The sequence below is a fragment of the Heloderma suspectum genome, chromosome 4 (assembly GCF_057233095.1).
Source record: "Heloderma suspectum isolate Gila_16-S chromosome 4, 16-S_ref, whole genome shotgun sequence".
In the NCBI taxonomy this organism is placed as follows: domain Eukaryota; kingdom Metazoa; phylum Chordata; class Lepidosauria; order Squamata; family Helodermatidae; genus Heloderma; species Heloderma suspectum.
In genome coordinates, this window is record NC_139461.1 from 166,279,434 (window position 1) to 166,300,741 (window position 21,308).

The 21,308-nt window shown below is 45.1% G+C and overlaps 1 protein-coding gene across 3 annotated transcripts; it reads right to left on the bottom strand.

The window, feature by feature from the left end:
• Positions 1–323: 323 nt before the first annotated feature.
• On the bottom strand, positions 324–19,493 carry VAMP4 (vesicle associated membrane protein 4). Of its 3 annotated transcripts, none has more exons than XM_084851125.1 (8): positions 19,413–19,493; positions 15,271–15,397; positions 12,482–12,528; positions 11,970–12,020; positions 7,762–7,862; positions 6,033–6,112; positions 3,804–3,855; positions 324–977 (listed from the first exon to the last, which is right to left on the bottom strand). In XM_084851125.1, exons 2-8 carry the CDS (start codon positions 15,334–15,336, stop codon positions 949–951), a joined length of 426 nt encoding a protein of 141 aa, XP_084707251.1. In that variant the 5' UTR covers positions 15,337–15,397; positions 19,413–19,493; the 3' UTR covers positions 324–948. The 3 variants fall into 3 exon arrangements, with proteins under 3 accessions (XP_084707251.1, XP_084707252.1, XP_084707253.1); XM_084851126.1 differs by having other exon boundaries at positions 18,786–19,431; XM_084851127.1 differs by lacking the exon at positions 11,970–12,020.
• Positions 19,494–21,308: the final 1,815 nt, after the last annotated feature.

A 21,308-nucleotide genomic window follows, 5' to 3' on the forward strand; every position in this document is an offset into this window, starting at 1 on the left:
TATTACTATTTAAGATTTTAAACTAACGTTTATTACTAACATTTATATAGCTTAGTAGACCGAGCCTTTTAACAGAAGGGCTTTGAATTTCCTGTTTTCATGGTTGAAATGTGGACAGTCTGAACACTTGGCTTATTAACTTGTTTGTTCTTAATTATTTGGCAGCTGAAACCTATACTGCTTTGGTTACAGTTGCACAGGTCACAGGCCATCTTCTCTTCTTCCATATGGCCAAAGCTGGCAAATCTTGAATTATCTTCATTCAGAAAAGCATTTCCTTTACCTCAATAATTTACTAAGAACTATGTAGTTGCAGTCAAAAATAGGTTTTTACTGGAATGCTTTTATGTCAGATTCATAAGCAATAATACCGAGAATATGAAGCTTCTGGATCCCTTAACAAGTACAGAAAACCTGCCTGCAAAACCAGGTTTTTTTAAACATGAGAAAGTGACATTCTCACAGTTATTCAACTGAATAGTTAAGAGTTCTTAAAACAATGATATTGACTATACACTTCATCCCTCCCCTATTTTTCCTCCATTGACCTGTCAACAGTAGTAGGAGATTGTTTAAATTATAAATAACATTACCCATTTTTTTTATTTATATATATATATGTGTGTGTGTGTGTGTGTGTGTGTATGTATGTATATACACACACACCTTTTTTTTAAAAAAGGAAAGAAATACTGGCAAGTATCTGGCTCCGAAGTGTTATTCTTTCCTGACAGCAACAATGAAGTTTTGGATTCAATATTGACAACAGAATTGATTCTTGGCAGAAAGTGATTTGCCAGGTCCTCTGAATGTTTTGTCAGAACTGAGCACTTGCCTCCCAAGGAGTAAAAAACCCCACACATTTCAGAGCTATACACTCATTGTGTTCCACTGAAATTGATTTGCTGCCATCTTGAAGCCATGTCCACAGTGATCTCCATCAGCAAGTCAAGTGTGGTATTTGAGGATAATGGGAACTGAAAAAGAGGAAAAAAGGCATCTTTAAAATACACAAATCAATCAGCTAGTCTGGGCCCTACGTACATAAGAATCATCTCTCCTCCAGTCATCCAGCACCAAGATCAGCACCCCTTTAAGCACATCATTTGTGCATCACCATTAAGCAACATAAAGAACAGATCTACGTAATGTGGAGCACCATTGAAAAAATGTTTCGTGGACAAGGTAAGGGTATATTGTGGTGGTGGTAGTGTAATCTTTAAAGCAAAGCTGTGGAACTTGAAGCCCCCCAGATTCTGTTGAACTCTAACTCCCACCAGCCCCAGCCAACAGTCAACAGTCAGAAATTATGGGAGTAGTAGTCCAACAAGATCTGGAGGACAATAGGTTCCCCATTCCTGTTTTAAAGCGTTTACTATAGGGTGGATCTTCATTTTTTAAAAAGAATATCATCCATTCCCTTGAAGGGAAAAACACTAACCACCTCAGCCAATAATCTAGATCCTATGGGAATGAGTTTATTTCCCATCAAAACTACTTTAATGAACATCCTGTTGGCTTTCTTCTCCTTCCATTTCTCAACTCAAAGCAGATGGTATTTTCCACCAATATCATCTCTCCAATCATCCCAGTTTCAAGAATAGCTGGCTTGTCTTCCAGCTCACACCCTTAACATACATGTGAGCAGGAAACACAGACCTCTCTTGATGGGGAAGGGGAACAAGATAAATTGAGATCTTTTGGAAGAGTTATGCTTACAGCACACACCACTAATGGATCTGGCTACTGGAGTGTCATGAATAGGAAAGAGGCTTTCCTCCAAGAGCACACCTCAACCAGGATCTTTATTGTCTCCTGGCTAAGGGTGCAGGTATAAGCATGCCCAGTGAGTTTATAGAAGTAATCTAGCGGAATAAGATCAAGTGGGCTCAACCCTACCAAGAAAACAAACCCAGTTACTAATCCTCAAAATAATTTGTAATCTGGAATGGATATAATGCAATTATAAAAGGAAGCCTAGAGGATAAATAATCACAGCCCAAAATGAAGAACGGATATCTATGTTCTGCAATATTATTTTCCCCTCCCTCGCAGCATTCGCTGACATTACTTTCACACATGCGTACACTGACCCCAACTCTTACTTAACTATCCCTTTCAATCCTGTTGCCATAGTGAGAGGTAAACAGTGGCATATGGTGCAAAGTAGGAAGAGACCCAGGTAAAAGCCTCAGACAAAGCTAAGTACATAAGCATATCTCCAACACCGTTTTTTAAAAAGCAGAGTACACACAAACAATAGAAATTTGCACCAAGAAACACTGAATTGTATGGCTTGCTTATATTACATACATTAAGGCTTGCAATCTAATGCTGTCCAAGAATAAGCTTCCCTGCTTTCCTTGGGACTTGTTTACACAAACATATGTAGGATTATACTGAAAAATAGCTTTGCATATTTGGCCAGTTTTGCATAATTTAGGCTACAATCCTATATATACTTATCTGGGACTAACCACTGTTGAACACAGTGGGGCTTGCTTCTGAGTAAATGCCCTGCGGATTCTACTGTTGTTCATCATCTGTGCACCAAGGGGAGGGGCAAAGAGCTATGAAAGCCACTGAAGTCCTGTCTTCCTGACCCCTAGAAATATGTGTCCTATTGTATGTCTCCCCTGCTCTCTGACATGGGGCTCCCAATGGTCTCCCATCCCAATTGCTAATCAGGTCTACACCAACATAGCTTCAGTAATGCTAGAGCACCTGGCGCTCCCAGACTGTTCACTGGACCCGACCACTGGAAAGGACAGTCATCCCTCTGGCTTCTAACATTTTGCCACACATTGTCCACATTCTTTCAGGTCTACCTTTGCAGCCATAATGGACAGAAGCTTTTTTTAAAGCAGAGGTTCTCAAGAAACTCAGTTCTTCTACCAACAGCATGTTTGTTCCCTGCTGCTGCAGAACCCACATGGCCCTGCTTATCTGTATAGAGTCTAGCCTGGACTTCCATCCACTAAGCCAGCACACCATAGTTGAGATGACTTCCATCTGAAGATTATAAAACCACTTGAGCCTCAAACTGAGAGGACAGAGGGCCCCATGACGAGTGATATACCAAGTTCTCACAGGTTTTGGTTCACAAAGTACAGACATCCCACTCCTGTCCATCCAACCTATCCTCCTCCCATGGATAAGTATTTAGCTCTTAATGACCAGGTTTGCACAATCACGGAGGGTAAATTAGCATAATTACCTGGCAAGGGTGGGTGGCTGCAGTGGCTTATAAACCACCCTGAATAAACCACCTCAGCCACCACCTTCGCAGGGTTCAGATGCCACGTCCATGATTGTGCAAGCCCATCCAATGTCACACCAACTCCATTCTAAGATGTCCTACGGGTTGCATATAGCTGTTGCCCTCTAATGTGACAGAAGAATGGCCACCATGCTCTGAGCTGTAAAGAATTCTTGAGTTAAGTACATGCTCATTGAAATCAATGCATCTTAAAAGTATTTACCTTTGAACCCATTTGTCTTTAAAAGGGATCACAATTCATATCTAAAAGCTATTGCATATTGAGAGTCCTCCAGTATTTAGGGTTTATCATCAGCTAAAGGGGATTTGGGGCGGGGGGGAAATCCTAAGTTAAAAACGCAACAATCCAATCAGCCGTTAGCCAAAGCAGAAAGACCTGAAGGAGTGCATGGGTTCTCTTTTAAGACTGCAAATCAAGGTTGTTAACTAGGGCAGGCTGTGATTGTTCTACAACATGCCACTGCATAGGAGGATTTCCAACTCCAAACTTCAGGAAGTAGCACCCTTTGCAGGAGGTACTCACCGATAATCACTAGCAGGACAGCAACAGCAACCAGAGCTACAATTGCCTTCATCTGCAAGGGAATCACAAGGCAAAGCGGCTATTATGTCCCAGATGCACAGACTTTAATCCAAGTTCAACAGCGTGACTCCTAGTAATGGTGCATGCTTCCAGAATCAGTCAAATAATTCAAAATGGCTCCACTGTCTCATCAATCCACTTAAAAAACAAAAAACAAAACCAGGCGTAACACTGGATTCAATAGAGTGGGCAAGAAATTGAGAGTCCAGGGGTAGGATCCAACGGTGCCATACTGCTGGTAGCCAGCTCTGCTGGTCCCTGTGCATGTGCAGCCGACCCTGGTGGCAGCGATGTAGTGCTTCCAGAGAAAAGCCCCCAAACGGCCAGAAACACACGTTTCTGGAAGGCATGACCTATCCCTTCCAGAAACACGTGTTTCTGGTCATGTGGGGGCTTGCCCCCAGAAGCGCTACATTGCTGGTGCTAGGGGCTGTGCATGCGCTGGGAACCAGTGGTGCTGGCCGCCAGTGGTAGGGCACTGTTGGATCCTACCCCGGTCCCATGGATTCCCATTCAAATCCTCACTCAGCTCCTCCTGAAGCTCACTGGAAACCTCCTATACATAATACAACATGATGTTGCAGTGCTTAGCCACAGGCCCGGTCTTCAGGATGTGTATGCACATGCTCGTACATGCACACACAAGAACCTGCATGGATTTAATTACATTGCAAGAAGCAGAAACTGGCCTCCTGTGGCAAATTACAGACATATGAAGCCTACTCTTTCATCTGGTCGTCTGCCCAACTGCATTTTCCAAGGCTGCTATACTAGTTTCCCATTTGGGTCTGAAATGCTTGCTCGTTAATGCCACGTCAATGAAAGGAAATCTGCTGGAACAGCGTGTTGACCTGGCGGATATCAGTGAGACCTGGGCAGACGAGGGTGGTGGGGCTTATCCAACACACACATGTCTGCCAGGTCACTCAATGATACAACAGCACAGATCTGATGGGGCGGAAGGGGGACTGCCACTGCCTATCAAGATACCACTGCCTTTTCCAGTGCTGGCATCTGAGGTTGTGAAAACCAGAACAGGACAGAGCTTCTATTGCTGTGTCACCTTGGCCAAGCTGACAAAAGTGGCCTCTAGGGCAATACTGGCAGATTATTGTCCTTGCTGACTTCAGTGTCCATGCAGAGGCCGACTTGCCAGGTGGGGTTCAGGATTTCATGGCTGCCGTGACAACCATGGGCCTGACCCAATTGGCGACTGGACCCACTCATGTTGCAGGGCATATGCTTGACGTGGTGTTTTGTTCTGGACAAAGAAAGTGCTCTAAGGGTGGAGAGCGTAGAAGTATTTTTTTTGTCATGGACAGATCACGTCCTGGCTAGGGTCAGACTTCTTGACCATCTCTACACCGAGGACCTATTAAGGTGGCCTGCCCTCAAGAGGCTGATGGAGCCATACAGATTCCTCAGGGCTCTGGGGGACTTTCCAGCCAGGATGGCTGGTGACTCTTGCCAGTGCCCCAGTGAAGCTGTGGAATACCGAGGTGACCGACTGATGTGACTGCTCTTAAGCACCCTCTTCTCCCTGGCAAAGCTCCTAAGGCTTCCTGGTTCACTAGGATGCTGCACCTGATGAAGCAAATGGGAAGATGACTAGAGTGACAGTGGAAGAAGACTTGTAGCGCGTACAACTGAACACAGCTTCGGGCCTCTCTCAGCACAGAGAAAGGGACTCTGACAGCACGGGGAAGAGCAGCCACTCTTTCCTGTGCTGGCAGAATTCCAGGCTTTGTATGGCACCCAGCATCCCCTGTGGGTGCTCCACCAAGCAGCTCTGCTGGAGCGGGGAGGAGCACCAGGAGAGTTGCGGCTGCTGCACAAAGCAACTCTGTGGCCGCATCCCTGCTGTTACCTGCCATCTCAGATCAGAGATATCAGTGGGGATTCCCACCAGGGAATCCAGCCCTGCCCCTGGAGGAACCCAGAGGCTCCACAGGCTGGACTGGGGAGCCTGGCAGCCAGGATTAGGCCTGGTCTAGAGTCTTCTCTATGGTTGCACCCACCTTGCAGAAGGCTCAACCAGAGAAGCATCAGACACTGACACTGTACTGGTTTAGGCGGTATGTAAAAAACCTTGGCTATTTAAGAAAGCATTTGGTTAGAGGGCTTTAATAGCCCGTTGGTGGGTGGTTTTGTTTGTCTTTGCAGCCTCACCTTGCAGCCTCGCCACCACATTTGTCGTCTGAGCTGTTTCGATCGGCTGCTAAAAGCTGTTGCATTGTCCGATAAGCTTTCTGTACCAGATAAAAAGAGAGAGAACACAAACTGAACATGCTGCAATACAGGTGAGGGGATGAAGAAACTTTCTTCTCTATTCTGATGTATTTTTTTTTTAAAGAAAGAGCTAATCACCAAGTGTTAGTGAATTCCATGTATAGTGGAATTCCATGTGATTTGTTTTCTTAAGGAGGAACATAGCCAAATTGTATGGTTAACAAACTGAATAAAGACCACCCAATGAATTAGTTTTGTAACTATGTTTGGAAACTCTGAGGCAACGTATCATTTGTTCCACCCAGGCAATAAAGGGAGCAGTAAATATTAAGGTGGCAGAAACACTAAACATGGGTTCTCTAGGATACAGTACTCAACTACAAAGGGACAATCCACAAGCTACAGTTTGCAAACGGGATTTTCAGGCTGCGGCAGAGGGAGTGCAGGGGAGCTACTCCACCAGCTCTGCTAAGAGACTAGCCACTTTGGGCTCTCTCAGTTGTCACCTAGCAGTAGTCATTCCATCAGTCTACCTGAACTGTCTCCATCCCAGCTGATTGTTATAAAGAACTGGTGACTCAGTTTGCTCTTTTCTTCTGTCCTTTGCATCTTTTTCTATATTTGTTGTGTCTTTTAGACTGTAAGCCTGAGAGCAGGGACTATTTTTATTGATTTGATATGCTATTTGCGTTGCCCTTATTTTCGCCGTAGTCTACGTAAATCTTTACGTAGACTACAGGGACCAAATAAGGAACACAAATGGCGGCTCCCTATGGGGGCCGCCATTTGCGTACGTGTTTTTTTTTTCCCCCCAAAGTCACCCGTGATAGGCTACGTGACGATTAATGTAGCCTATCACGGCTGACTTTGGAGATCTAGCCGTGATAGGCTACGTTAATCGTTACGTAGCCTATCACGGGGGTGGTTTTTTTTTTTTTCACGGCCGGGTAGACGGGGCGCTTCTACCCGGCCTGAATTTCGCCGGCGAGGGATGGGGCGCCTCCCGCCCAGCCTGAATTTCGGCCGGGCGAGGCGGGACGCCTCCCCCCCTCGCATGAACTTCGGGGGGAGAAGCGAAGCGCCTCCCCCCCACCGCAAAGCAAGCTTCGAGGACAGGTAAGGGACTTTCGTCCATCCCTAGTTTAAACGCAGAAGCAAGTGTCTGATTTCCTTCTCATGGCTGTGGGGAGAGCATGAACCTTGGGGTTCATTCACATATGCTAAGCCATAGTTTAGCATCATGTCCAACAAGGCCCACTGCATTTATAGTCAAGAGGTATTATTGGAGCTATACGTAACCCGAATTTAATGGCAGGAATATAATTGTGCAGAGTAAGGAAAAGGGATATAATTGCCTATTTTGTACAATGTATTCTTCTTCTAGTATCTAAGGATCTAGAAATATTTTGGGAAGGACCGATTGTACATGCAAAGCTGGAAAAACATTTTAAATTCATAGGTGCCAGAACCAAATTTTAGGAGTCAGGTTTAAACTCCAGTCCAGTGAATATGGGGGGGAAAGGCCACCATTCATATGTGATCATATGACCAGGGTTTTCCCAGCTCTGCACATAGAACTCACAATATGCTGGATGTAGTTCTCCCTGGGACTCTGTTTCAAGGCTGCAAGAGAGAAAAGGGAAAGAAAAGCACCACTAGCCATTCCTACCTGACTTATCCTGCAAGTCATCCAGCCGCTCTCCCCTTTCTATCACCTTGGTGATGTTTTCTTGCATGACATCAATAACTTCATCAACCTGGTTTTGGACACTGCATGAAACAAACACAATCCTGAATCATATGACCTAAGAATGTATAATCAATGGTAGCAAATGCTATTGGCTATGGGCTCCAAATTTAAGGGAGTATATTTACATTAAACATTTTCAGTGTGCACTGGCTTCTAAATTCTCTGCAATATTGTTAAGAATGTCATATGAAGTAGGCAACTTCATTTAGTTTTTAAAATATGGAATTGGGTTACTTGCTCAAGGCCACTCAGTGAGTCATGGCTAAAGCAGGACTGAAATCGAAGGCTGTAGGTAGGCTACACTAACCAGAACTGTCACCCATTCCACCTGGTCATGATATAACTTAACTTTGTATCCATAAGAAAGAACATGGTAACTGAATATTCTTATTTTTCTCCCTGTTTCTTTTTCCTTTATGATATAATGGCCCAAATAGTAAATCATCATTATTATAAAGTGTAACACTCCTTGAGAGTTTTGGCAGAAAGGCTGTATATAAATGTAGCAAACCTACACTTAGCATTGACAGTTGTGTTCTTAGATGTTCAAGTAAACAGTGGCCTAGTTCTCTTGTCACTGATGGATCAAACTCGAAAAGGAAAACTTTTTTAAAAAACTGATGTGATATAGCTGAGTTCAACAACCAAGTGAGAACTAGGTCACTGTTATTTACGCCCACTTCAATACTAGCATCCCCAGTGACTTTATTTCAGTGGAAGCCTCCAGATAGAGCCACCACACTTCCTGCATACCAGTTTATTCCCTCAACCACAACAGTGCTTAGAAGAGACAAAGGAAGTGACTGCACGCCCTATTAATTAGCTGCATAATCAGGACTGTTAATTCATTCCTCGTGCCCCTAATTACATGAAGCTGCTGTGGCAGTCAGGGTGTCACATCTGCTCTTGGCAGTCTTGGGGACAGACTCAGGGATGGGGTGAGAATGGAAGCTGAACCAGAGGATAGGGCCTAGGCACGGCTGCCACATTTCAGTCCGGACAGAGCTCTGACAGGTGTGTATGTGGAAGTAAGCCTCTTCCTTAGCCTGCTGCCAGCACCACTGTGGGCAAGGGCATTCCCCTGGATGCAAGAGTTACTGTGCATTCTGGAATATATTGAGTATTACAGACAATCCTGATCCTGCCCGTCTTGTTACACTTGCATCCTCTGAAGCACTGACTTATGTGTGGTTCCTAGGTGATCTCCCATCCAGGCAGCTTCCAGGGTCAGATCATTTCAGCTTCAGCAGTAGAACTGCATCATGTGGTTTCAGACTGTTCTCTGAGCCTTCACCTCAGATGGCAGTAGTAGTAGTATGGGAACAATTCCTGAGGATAAGGGATAACCACCCTCCAGAGTTTGGGGAGCTGTTAGGCCTCCAGGAGTTGGGAAGAGCACTGGCCCTAGGGATCAACCTCTAGCTGGACATCCAGGTCTATGGAAAGTAGCAGCAGTAATAGGCAGAGGAGTACAAGAAAAGGGGGGAGATGGACAACCCCTTCCCCCAACCCCTCCTCCTCATACACCCCATCAGCACCTCATTTTGGAAGTTGCAACTGTATCTCAATTGGCACCTTTGCCTTGTAATAGCTGTGAAGAAAGGAGACTTTTGACAGGTTCCATTTCAGCCATTAGTGATGGGTGAAACGGCCCCTGTTAGAGTGCTCCCAGAGTACCCAGCTATTAAAGAACAAATACCACCATCCTGGCTGAAGTCTAGAAACTGTTATCACACTTTATCCAGCCTCTGCTTTAGCTTCCATCTTCCTCACTCTTCCTCTGTTCATTTCCAAACGCTGCAAATAGATTCTAGTCACTGCATGTATATTTACACACTTTTTCAGTGCTTTTTACCTCAGCTTGAGAACACATCACTTCAAAATAGCATTAAAATTACTTTTGCTTTCCAAAAAGAAGCATATTTACAGGGAGTCAGTAACTGGCTTTTGTTCCATTTTACTCCTGGCTCTGTCTGCTGCCAGTTTTCCAAGTAATTTCAAACAGGAATGGAATTGAAAACAAAAATAAAGGCCCAGATAATCTTGTGACTGTTCACCCTACCCCAACCTCTCTCCCCCTTTCAGATCCTTGTCTCCAACCTGCATGCTCTACTAAGGAGAATCATCTCAGACAAGCAAACACTAGCAGGGAGGTCACTGGCCACTTAAATTTAATAGCTGTTTTTGTGTACGCTAGCATGTTGTCCTAATAATACACCAGTTTCCGCCCACCTTACATTCCAACAGCTTTCAAGCATGGAACACTGCTTGCCTAGGCATATGTCACAAAGCTTGCCTCTGTGTGACAGAGGAGTACAACAAATATGATAATCAGGAGCTGCAAGACCCCAGATTATGGTTCAAAGAGACTACCCCCATCCCTAAAACCAGAGCCTCAGGAAGCTTGCAATTTCCTCACCCACTGCCCTGGCTTAGTAGACAATTCCAAGAACTAATGTACCTTTAAGGCATACCAAAAACACTAAAAGAAAACCCTGTACCTGCCTTCCTATTCTCCAAATATTGCAATGTCAGGTGTACAATGCAGTTATAGAATTTGCATTTTATTTTCAAATTCTGCTCTGTTGCTACTTTCTTTCCCACTTTCTATCACCTGACTTTCTACTGCGGTCTTTCATCCAGGGCAGATCATCCAATCTGCTATAACTGCAAGGAAGAAACACTCATACGCTGTTTCCCCCAGCCAATAACCAGCCTCTGCTAATTGGTTCTAGAGACTGCCAAAATAAGCACTATCCCTTCGCACAAACCACTACTAATTTTGAACTCTTTTAAAGATGATTTACAGTGCAAGAAATGTGCAACTATTACATGTTCATGGTATAGGATCCAGGGGTCTTCCCTCAAATAAATGCTTCAATTTGTGGGATATCACATTGTCCCAGTGCTCAAATTGCAACCATTGCTGGGAAAATGAGCTTCTTCCCAAAGTTTGTGGGGCCACTACCATTTGGTGGGCTGCCTAGAAAAGTGTTGTGAATTTTGCCTCTGGTCAGATTCTGTTCTACCCAAGTCCCCGCTTTGCATGCAGAACAAGCGCCTCCCCTGTTGCGCACAGCACTGAGCCAGGGAGAACAAAGAAGGACAGCTACTCCTCTATTTCTCCTGCAGCAAGGGTGCCTCCCCACACTCCTAATAGGGTCCTATTAGGTGCAGCCCACACCTAATAGGGACTTAATATGGCTTTGAACGGAAGACTATTTCACAAATGCTGGTGTGGGGTGGAGTTGTTCTTTGAACAGATTCTCCAAGAGGGACAGCTTGTAAACAGTAGAAGTTGTTGATATTTAATGCTCCAGAACAGATTCATATCAAGACATGCACATGGTTTTTATTTCAGTGAAAGAGCAAAAAAAGACATGCACATGGTACTTGACTATGGCAGCTAACAATAAGATTTCCGTGGGACTAACAGAGAACCAGCTTGGAAGTGAGTAGGCTTCCTCATCCCAATAAAATCACAGGACAAATGTTTCGACTCCACAAAGTCAATAGCTGTGACGATGGACCTCCAAAGTTCTACTTCCAAAAGATAACACAGATGGTTGATCTATTTCTTCAGGACCAATGATCCTGTAGGGTATATACATGGTGACCATTGGTTTTAAGTAAATAAACGGGTGCCTGAGTACAGAAGGAGGCTGACTTCCCCAGTCTTGGCTGAGAATCTCAGCAAAGCTCTTAGTACAAACTACTCCTGCAGAAAGCATCCAAGTTGTTTTGACTTCCTCCCTATTGTTTTGGTACAGTTGATGATTACTAGCCAAGCCTTAATTACTTCCAATTTGTTCCAGTGCTTTGAGCCTATTAAATTTTGCTCCCCAGAAGGTCCCATGAATCTGTAGGGTGCCAAGATCTTATGCGCAGCAATGGCAAAGGGAACATTTAGCCTACAGAAAAATGTTTAAATAGCACACATTTTTTACTAGTTTACAGTAAAGATCATCTTGTTGAGAATAGGAACAGCTCTTTCATGCCTTGGAAACCATGTACTTCTAGATTCAACACAGATGCTGCAAAAACCTTAATTGAAATTGTAGCGGTTTTATACATGCAGGAAATTAAGGCAAGAAAAACCCCAATTTCAAATGTAACAATGTACTTACTGCCTGATTTTGTCATTCTTGGGGCCAAACCTTGGGCCTGATGGCCCTCTCCTGGGAAATGAGAACAGAAACTATGAGAGAGATAATCAGATCAAACTTGGGGCAGTTGCTACTCATCTACTCGAGGGGATGAATGGCAAACCACATGGCTGATTAAAAGACAGACTTCTGGAGCCTGAAAGTATTACACAACACACATTGATGGCTCATGTGAGCCAGAAGGAACAATGCACTCTGAGACTGCAGAAAGGGGCCAACAGGGTGAGTCCTGAAACATACACTGAAATGTTCATAGCAGCTGCTGCTGGCAATGACCCTGGTGAATTGTGCAGCACTCCACCTAGTTTTAGAGATGAAGCCCTGATACAGAATCATGTGAAATGGGCAAGATGAATGCTAAACAACCCAAAAGAGATCTAGGACTCAACACCAGGGATTGAAAGATCAAGCATTAGTGAACCCCCCCCCCCCAGTTGTTCAGTCAGCTCTGCTCCAGTCTTGAAGAGACTTACAAAAAAAAGTCCTCCTCTTCATCTGAATCTTCCTCTAGGAGGTTTCTCTGCAAACACAGAAGATTGATACATCTCAACAACATATGAATGCCTCCCTTGCACATTTTTAAAGCCAGAAGGAGGAAGCTACAACTCTTTGAAATGCATATTGCAAATTGCAGCCAACACACTAGTACTGGTTTAAGTTCTCTGGAGTGGGGAATTTTCCTTAGACTTTGGAGAAGATAAGCACATCCCCACTACCGGGTACAACCTATACCCTATATCTAACCATTTTTCCCTTCTGTTTCTGCATACCATATACCATAAACCATTTTAGAAGCTCACCTTGAATGCTGCAACCCAGAAACCAAATTGAGATTCTGAACTCTAATCCTTGGAAAGACCAAACAGTGGTTCCTACTTTCCCAACCACTACCACGTAATACTCTGTGCGCTTTTTCTGTAAAGCATCATTACATCATTGGGGGACTACTGAAACAGTCATATTTTTTCCAGTTACTGGGTGCACAGAAATAAACAGTTATAATAACAGATTATGTAAAATGTAGGAAGCCCATTTCCCACTGCCTGTTTTGCTACAGACAGATATATATTACCAGGCTGATTTCTATTATCTGTTTCTGGCCTTAATCAAATCAATCCAACATAATCTGGATTTCAAAGTGTTTACCTAGGGAAATTGCTCCCAAACTTTCTTCCAGCTAGCTTCTGTAAATTGGGATGGAGAAGGCTGAACCTCCACAGGAGTAATTGAAGATTTGTTTAGACAAACAATTTTTACCATGCAATGCTGTCAAGACACAACATTTCGCTGTATTTGTTGTGGCTGGTATATAAAGTAAGCCTTACATACGCCCCCAAAGTAATAAGCTACACACTTACGCTACAAGAAATTAATTCACTAAAAATTAACTGGTACGAACATAAGAGTACCTTGGCCGGATCAGGCCAAAGTCCTATCTGGTCTAGCATTCTGTTTGCACAGTAGCCAACCAAGTGCTTTTGGGGAGCCCACAGCTCTTTAAGAAATTACACTGAAAAGTCAAGGAAATTAAGAGTGCCAATCCCAAGCACTCTTATACTACGGATTAAGGAGGTGTCTGACTAGTATTCCTACAACAACCCTTCCTTTGTTAAATGGAATTTAAAAGGGACACAAGATCCTGGCTTTGTCCTCTACTTTATTATCCTTTCTACTGTGCAAGATTCAGTATAAAATCTAAAAATGGTTTCATTGTTTATGCTCAGTTTTGATGATGTTTCAACTCAATTGCAGTTTTTAAAAAAGCAAAACTGTTCTGAAATTGTTATTTTCTTTATACCCACTGTCAACAGCCCCCTCAAGATATTCAATGAAGTATTCAAAATGTATCCAAGTAGAGACATCTATGGTTTGTGGTTTGATTTTTAGAACACATCACTTTGCCATTTCAGCGTCAATGGACAGTCATTGCTATGTAAAATGATGGCTAGACAAAATCTGGCTATATCTAGGATTGGCCTGCTGGTCAAATGATCAGTAAAGGATTGTCAGTTGACTGTCTTCCCTTTGATTGGCTGGTCAAATATTCCATGAAGCTGATGCTCAAAGAATTGGCCTGCTGCCTTTGTCACACAACTTCTAATTGTGCTACTGAAACTATGTGTACTACCTGTCCAGCTCCTCGTCCTCCAGCACCACCCCTGCCTACATATTTCCCTTCACTTCCAGCTTGCCCCGGGACTGAAGGAAACCGCACACTGACCCAATACCTCTGCAGGAGGACTAAGGGCTCCTGTCAGGCTGCACCCCCTGTCTTCCAAAAAGAACACCACAGCAAGGGGAAGGGGAGCCTGGCCCCAAGCACTGGCCAGAGAAGCAGCAGCTGCAGGGAGCTTCCTCTCCTTCCATCCCTGCCAGAAAGAACACTCTGCTCCAACTGCAGTTGCCTGTGATTGCAGAACTGGAGAGCAGCATACTCTGGCCCCATGTACCAGCCTGATGGGTGTTTTGTTTCCTCTACTATTGCAATCTATTGTAAACCACCCTATGGATTATTTAATCAAAACTCAGGATATACACCTTCAAAATAAATATTGTCAAGAAGCAAGAGGCCAAGCATGTATTCTCCTTGCTCGTTAACAGAGTTCACGTCCATTCTGTAATATGGAAATAAGACTAGCTTACCCTCACAGGGCTGTTATAAGAATACTGAGATATCATTTACATTAATTACTTTGAGAACTAAAGGAAACATTTTCGACTATTAATGATTGGTATATTCTGGAATATGTTTATGTTCTAAAGCTTCATAGTTGTGAGATGAAGCCTGCTTGGAAGCTTTTAAGAAAAAAAGGTGCAGGAAATTACCCGGCATACTTTAGACCAAAGTTAGACAAACCTGGATGTTTTGGATTTCAACTCTCATAATCTCTGACCACTGGCCGTGCTGGCAGGAACTTATGGGAGCTGTAGTCAAAACCATATGTGGGGGAACAAGGTTGCCTTTCCCTGCTTTAGATAGACTAGCCTGTCTATTTCACTAGATCCTGCTCTTCCCTTGAAAGCTGACAGCAATTTAAATCACAACTCCATGGAGCCTCTTGAGGTTCCAGGTATTAGCTAGGTCAAGACCTCATTTATTTAAACATCATATGATCTCATAGCATTCCCTGCAGCTTAAAGCAATTATTCTCTGAATGGGACTCATGGAGGTCCTTCTACTTCCATAGCTCTACAGCCAGGTCCATTTGCAAGATAGCAAATTTAAAACATGCAATGAAAGCTGTCACCCTTATGCACTCACCCTCTCACTTTTCACTGACCCAGTAACGTCGTCATCATTGAGGTGGCGTTTGAATTTTGGAGGCATGTTTTCATTCAAGTGTTGTTTTTACTTGTCCAATATGAGGAAGGGAGGAGAAACCCACTTCCTAGAAGGAGAGATATGGGGAAAATAAGTTCCTGACAATTTAGTTGGGGTTCAGTTCTCAGTCTAACTGTAACGACTTACAGATTGGCCACACAGAATTCCTCATGCAAACTGGTACATGGAAAAAATATGAACCCCAGGAATTTCCAGTATCTTATAAAATAGCATTTTATCATCCCTGCGTGCATTTTATACTAGCAAATATACCCAGCTTCGCACAGGTTGTGATCGTGTGATGCAGTGAAGGCTTCAAGCAAAATTATGCAGCTGTCAGAGTTGAACACATCTTGCCCGCCCCATCTGAGTGAAGCCATGGCTGCTGGCACCCCTAGGCACAGCCCCTGCCATGGGGTACCCCTATAACCCCCTGAGGGATCTGTATGCTCCATTCCCCTGCTGGGGGCTGTCTCACAATAGGGAGAGGGGGCAGTCATATAACTCTGCCCCTCAGACTCCTCCCCCTTGGCATCAAACCCTATCAACTCCCAAGCTATGCATTGGTTCGGGAAGTCTGTCACTTCGAAGATGGTAGTGCCGGCTTCAGACACAGAGACACATTAAAATTAAACAATGTGTTTTATAAACAAAACAAGCCAGAGGTGCACACCTACAGGGTCCCCTTAGTATGCATACCAAGTTTCACTGTCTAGGTTTCACAATCTGACAGACAAGCATCCTCTTATTATAGATGAGATTTAATTCCACTGCAGCAACAATGTTCAAGACAGGTAATTTATTTTAAGACTGAGCTTTTAAGTCCTCTTCTGGACAGATTATGAGTATCAATGAGCTTGGTGTTGCTGCTGTTTTAAATTCTCCCCACTCTTTAAAGCCTTCCATGTTTGCGCATGAAGCTTTAACAAAAGGCAAAGACTTTACTCGTTGTTATCCAGTATGGATAACAATATGGAAGAGGAAGGGTAAAAGGGCTTTTAAATAATCTTTCCTATCCCACAAGATAGATAATGGGCAGTAATTCTTTTTTTAATCAGTGAGGCTTTTGAAAGGGTAGCAAGAAAAAAAAGCCAAGACCCCACCCACTCTTTCAAAAACCATTTTGGTACAACTCTAGCTTCTTTTGTACTTCTGTACACCCCAAAATTCAAAACTCTAATGAATGCAATTACAGCAGTGGTGTTGGATCAGACCAAGGGGCCAACTAGCTCAGAATTCTGTTTCCAGCAACGGCAACTAAGATGCTTCCAGGAACCCCACATTAAAGCAACAGCCTTACTCACTGTCTTCCCCCCTCACTACTCCCAATAACTGATATTCAGAAGCACACTGTCTTTGAATGCAGGAATAACACTCTCTTAAGGGTCTTCCAACACATTGACCATGTAAATAAACTTTTTTAAAAAAGACTCCTAACAACAAAAGCTTCATAGACCATGACAATATTACTCTGTGCTGACACCCAAGTACTTTAAAGAATAGGATCAGTGAACTGGTTGTACTGGAATGTTTTTTTAAGCAACATTTTTAAAAGATCTCAGTATTCTGAAAATAAAAAGATACTGGGAAGATTTATAATTTGCAAATCTGTCTATGTTGAATTACAGATATCTGATTTTACTGAAAATGTATTACTACATGCACTGCTGACCTACATCAGCCAGGCACAGTGACTTGAGGCCAAATCCAATGGCCAAGCTTATGTCATAAATCTTCCACCCTCCTCTGCCTTCCATTCCCAACAGAAGGAATGCAGCCTACCTGGATTAATATGCATTTTAGAATCCTTGCACAAAGCCCCAGCATCCATCCAGGCAAAAGGGCATATATGACAGTCCAAAGACACCAGAATATTTCAGAAAAAGATTAATCTTGACAAAGGCAACTAAAGCCACACAGCAACATGTACAAGTCAGCGAAATCCAAAATCTGTGGGTGCTTCCAGACAGAGGGCTCCTAATGCTACCAATCAAAAGTAGGGATGGCAGAGAATTCTACCACGGATCTCGGGGAGGCCGAATGCCAGTGCATTCGGCCCCCCGAAATCTGTGGCGGAACGGCCTGCCACCCCCCCCCCCACGCATCCCTCTGGGACGAGACTTACCTGGGGCGGATCTTCCGGGCAGTGGCGGCTCCGGTGGCGGCTGGTCTTCCGACCGGTCTTCCAACCGGCTGCCACCACCGCCATTTGCAGGTTTTGTTTTGTTTTTTACACAGACGTGATAGGCTACGTACGTTTTTACGTAGCCTAAAACGTCTGGGTTAAAAAAAAAAGGCGTACGCAAATAGCAGCGGCTACGGCTGGCTGCTACCATTTGCGTACACCTTTTCTTTTCTTTTTTTACCCAGACATTTTAGGCTACGTAAAAACTTACGTAGCCTAAAACGACTGGGTAAAAAAAAAAAAAAGCGTACGCAAATGGCAGCGGCTATGGCCGCCGCCATTTGCGTTCCTTATTTTGGGCCGTCTTACTCTATGTAAATAATTACGTAGACTAAGACGGCGAAAATATGGGGAACGCAAATAGCATCTGCTACGCTATTTGCGTTCCCCTTATTTTCACTGTCATAGTCTACGTAAATATTTACGTAGATTAAGATGGCCAAAAAGAAGGAACACAAATGGCGGCGGCTGTAGCCGCCGCCATTTGCGTACGCGGGTTTTTTGTTTTGTTTTTTTACCCAGAGCCCTCCGCAGCCGGAAATCCGGCTGCAGACGGCTCTGGCCTGGCTGGCTGCTCCGCAGAGCTGCCGCGGAGCACAGACGGCCGCGGAGGATTCTGGGGGGGAGGAACGGAGCGCCTCCCCCCCCGGCCAGGATTCCGGGGGGAGGGACGGAACGCCTCCCCCCCCACCATCAGCATAATCCGCGAAAGGTAAGTGATTTTCGTACATCCCTAATCAAAAGACGTTGTACAGCTATTCTCTGTTTCCTGCCTTGATGGATTTTTTGTTGAAAGAATAAAGATGGAAGAAGCACTGTGAAAATTTGGGAGGGTTAGAATTCCATGTATAAGGCAGGGCAACTGCATCATAAAAGCATCGCCTGGAAACACCAAATATCAAAACTATTTAAACATGAAGATGTTTATTTTGCAAAACATGCTCATTTTTCATACTCCTTGCCTTGAAATTCTTCACTCCTCTACACCCCTACTTCATCCCATCTCACCCCTACCCCATAGTGCCTGCTAGAATCCACCTTCCCTACCCCACCCCCACTTTCCCAAATGGTTCCCACAAGAATCACTGCTCCTTCTCACGCCACCCACTTGGTTCCTCTGTAGTCCCTTCCATCCCCCCCTCACCACAACCCATTTTCTCCCAAGTTCCCAAAAAGTGCTCCTCCCGCAGGGGGACCTCCCCACATCCTTCCTCACAAGCCAGTCTCCCGTCCCCAGGGCGTCTATCTTCCCTGATCAGGCCTTCCTTACCTAAATGACTTCCAATCGGAGGGCGGTTTTTTGCTTTGCTTTTTTACACCTTAAAATTGGCTAAAACAATTGACCGAAAGAGCAGCCAGGGTTGGTAGGCGACAACCTACTCCATCAGCTGCCAGAGGGGAACCGCTCCTAAGCCAGTGTGGTGTAGTGGCTAGAGTGCTGGACTGAGAGCCGGGAGATCCGGGTTCTAGTCCCCACTCAGCCGTGGAAGCTCACTGGGTGACTTTGGGCCAGTCACAGACTCTCAGCCCAACCCACCTCACAGGGTTGTTGTTGTGAGGATAAAATGGATGAGGAGGATTATGTACGCCGCCTTGAGTTCCTTGGAGAAAAAAAGGCGGGATATAAATGTAATAAATAAATAAATAAATAAAACGACCCCGCCGGGCGCAGCCATCTCTTCCGGAGCGCCCCCCCCGCCTCCTTCTCCACAGGCCGCTGCCCCTTCCCCTCCATAAGGCGCCCGCCTCCTTTCGCCGCCCAGGAGGCTCCGTCCTCTTCCCTCAACGCTCCCGCTCCGACGAGCGTCTCGGCAGCGCCCACCCCGCCTGCGTCCTCCCCCACGAACGACCAGCCCCTGCCCCCAGCGCAGGCCTTCCGCACGCGCCCTCCCCTCACCTGCTTCCCCTTCAGGGCCGGCACGGAAATGGCCGGTGCGCGGAGGCGGAGCTGTTGCGCCATCGATCACTCGGCGCTCCTGGCAGGGGCGGAGCCAAGCGCCCAGCATATCGATGGAAGCGACCGCAACAGCCGCAGCAACCCGGGGCCCTCCCAGCTGCTGTACTTGCCGATCCAGCCCGTCTCCGCCAGGGGAAGGGGCGTGGCCTCCCAGGCCAAGGGGCGTGGCCTGGCGCGCCACTCAAACGCCCGCGTTGTTCGCGAGACGCCCGTGGTGCGGCGGGACACGGAGAGAGCTGCTGGCCTCAGCCGCCTGGGGCTCTGGCTCTGCCCGTCAACAGCTGCAGCCCCGGTCTGACGTCCTGTGGGCCCACCACCCTGCTTAGGAAAACGTTAATAAATGCTCTGCTCCCAATACTAAGAGCCGGACACATGCAGCATAATCCTACATATGTCTACTCTGAAGTAAGCCTCATGGAGCTCGTCCTAAATAGTTGTCGCTCAATCAAGGTTTCAGTACAGAGCAAGGAGGACTGGGTAGAAATGAGTTGGAAGTATGATCCACAGGAACATCGCACAAACCCTGCTGAAATAATTAGCACCCTAGTGAAATCAGAGGATCTCAAAGGGGCTTGTAACAGGGTAGGTCCCACTAACCATTTTCAGAATCAAGATGGTAGCTCTACACTGTAAAGAAAAACTGGGAAGTGTGGTTTTGTGAAAATTCTGAGAGTTCAGTGGTTTCCTTAACAAACTACACTTCCCACAGTTCCTTGAAATAGCAAACCAAAAGTTAAACAAGTTGACATTTGTACTGTATGCCTGCCAAAAGGGATTAACCGTCACATTTTAGATCATAGAATCATAGAATAGTAGGGTTGGAAGGAGCCTACAAGGCCATCGAGTCCAACCCCCTGCTCACTGAAGGAATCCAAGTCAGAGCATCCCTGACAGATGGCTGTCCAGCCTCGTCTTGAACGCCTCCAGTGGGAATTGGTTCCATTGTCGTATTGCTCTAACAGTCAGGAAGTTTTTCTTGATGTTCAGCCAGAATCTGGCTTCCTGTAACTTGAGCCCATTATTCCGTGTCCTGCACTCTGGGATGATCAAGAAGAGATCCTGGCCTTCTTTTCTGTGACAACCTTCCAAGTACTTGAAGAGCGATATCATATCTCCCCTCAGTCTTCTCTTCTCAAGGCTAAACATGCCCAGTTCTTTCAGTCTCTCTTCATAGGGCTTTGTTTCCAGTCCCCTGATCATCTTTGTTGCCCTTCTCTGAACCCTCTCCAGCTTGTCTGCACCCTTCTTAAAGTGTGGTGCCCAGAACTGGACACAGTACTCCAGATGAGGCCCAACCAGTGCTGAGTAGAGGGGAACTAGTACTTCCTGGGATTTGGAAGCTATGCTTCTATGAATGCAGCCCAAAAGAGCATTTGCCTTTTTTGCAGCCACATCACATTGTTGGCTCATATTCAGCTTGTGATCGACAACAATTCCAAGATCCTTCTCACTTGTAGTGTGGTTGAGCCACGTATCCCCCATCTTGTAACTGTGCATTTGGTTTCTTTTTCCTAGGTGCAGAACTTGGCATTTATACCTATTAAATGTCATTCTGTTGTTTTCTGCCCAGCGCTCCAGTCTATCCAGATCACTTTGAATTTTGTTTCTGTCTTCCAAAGTATTAGCTATCCCGCCCAATTTTGTGTCATCTGCAAATCTGATCAGCAGTCCCTGCACCTCCTCCTCCAAGTCATTAATAAAAATGTTGAAGAGCACTGGGCCCAGGACTGAGCCCTGCGGTACCCCACTCGTTACCTCTCCCCAGTTTGAGAAGGTCCCATTGATAAGCACTCTTTCAGTCCGATTCTGTAGCCAACTGTGGAGCCACCAGATCGT

Bases quoted from the DNA above. Each gene is read 5' to 3' on its own strand.
- VAMP4 (XM_084851125.1), bottom strand. From the start codon at position 15,336: ATGCCTCCAAAATTCAAACGCCACCTCAATGATGACGACGTTACTGGG. The intron at 3,856-6,032 runs GTGAGGCTGCAA...ATTCCCTTGCAG, and splicing joins TGTGGTGGCGAGGCTGCAAG to ATGAAGGCAATTGTAGCTCT. The intron at 978-3,803 runs GTGAGTACCTCC...CCTCTTTTTCAG, and splicing joins TGTCCTGCTAGTGATTATCG to TTCCCATTATCCTCAAATAC.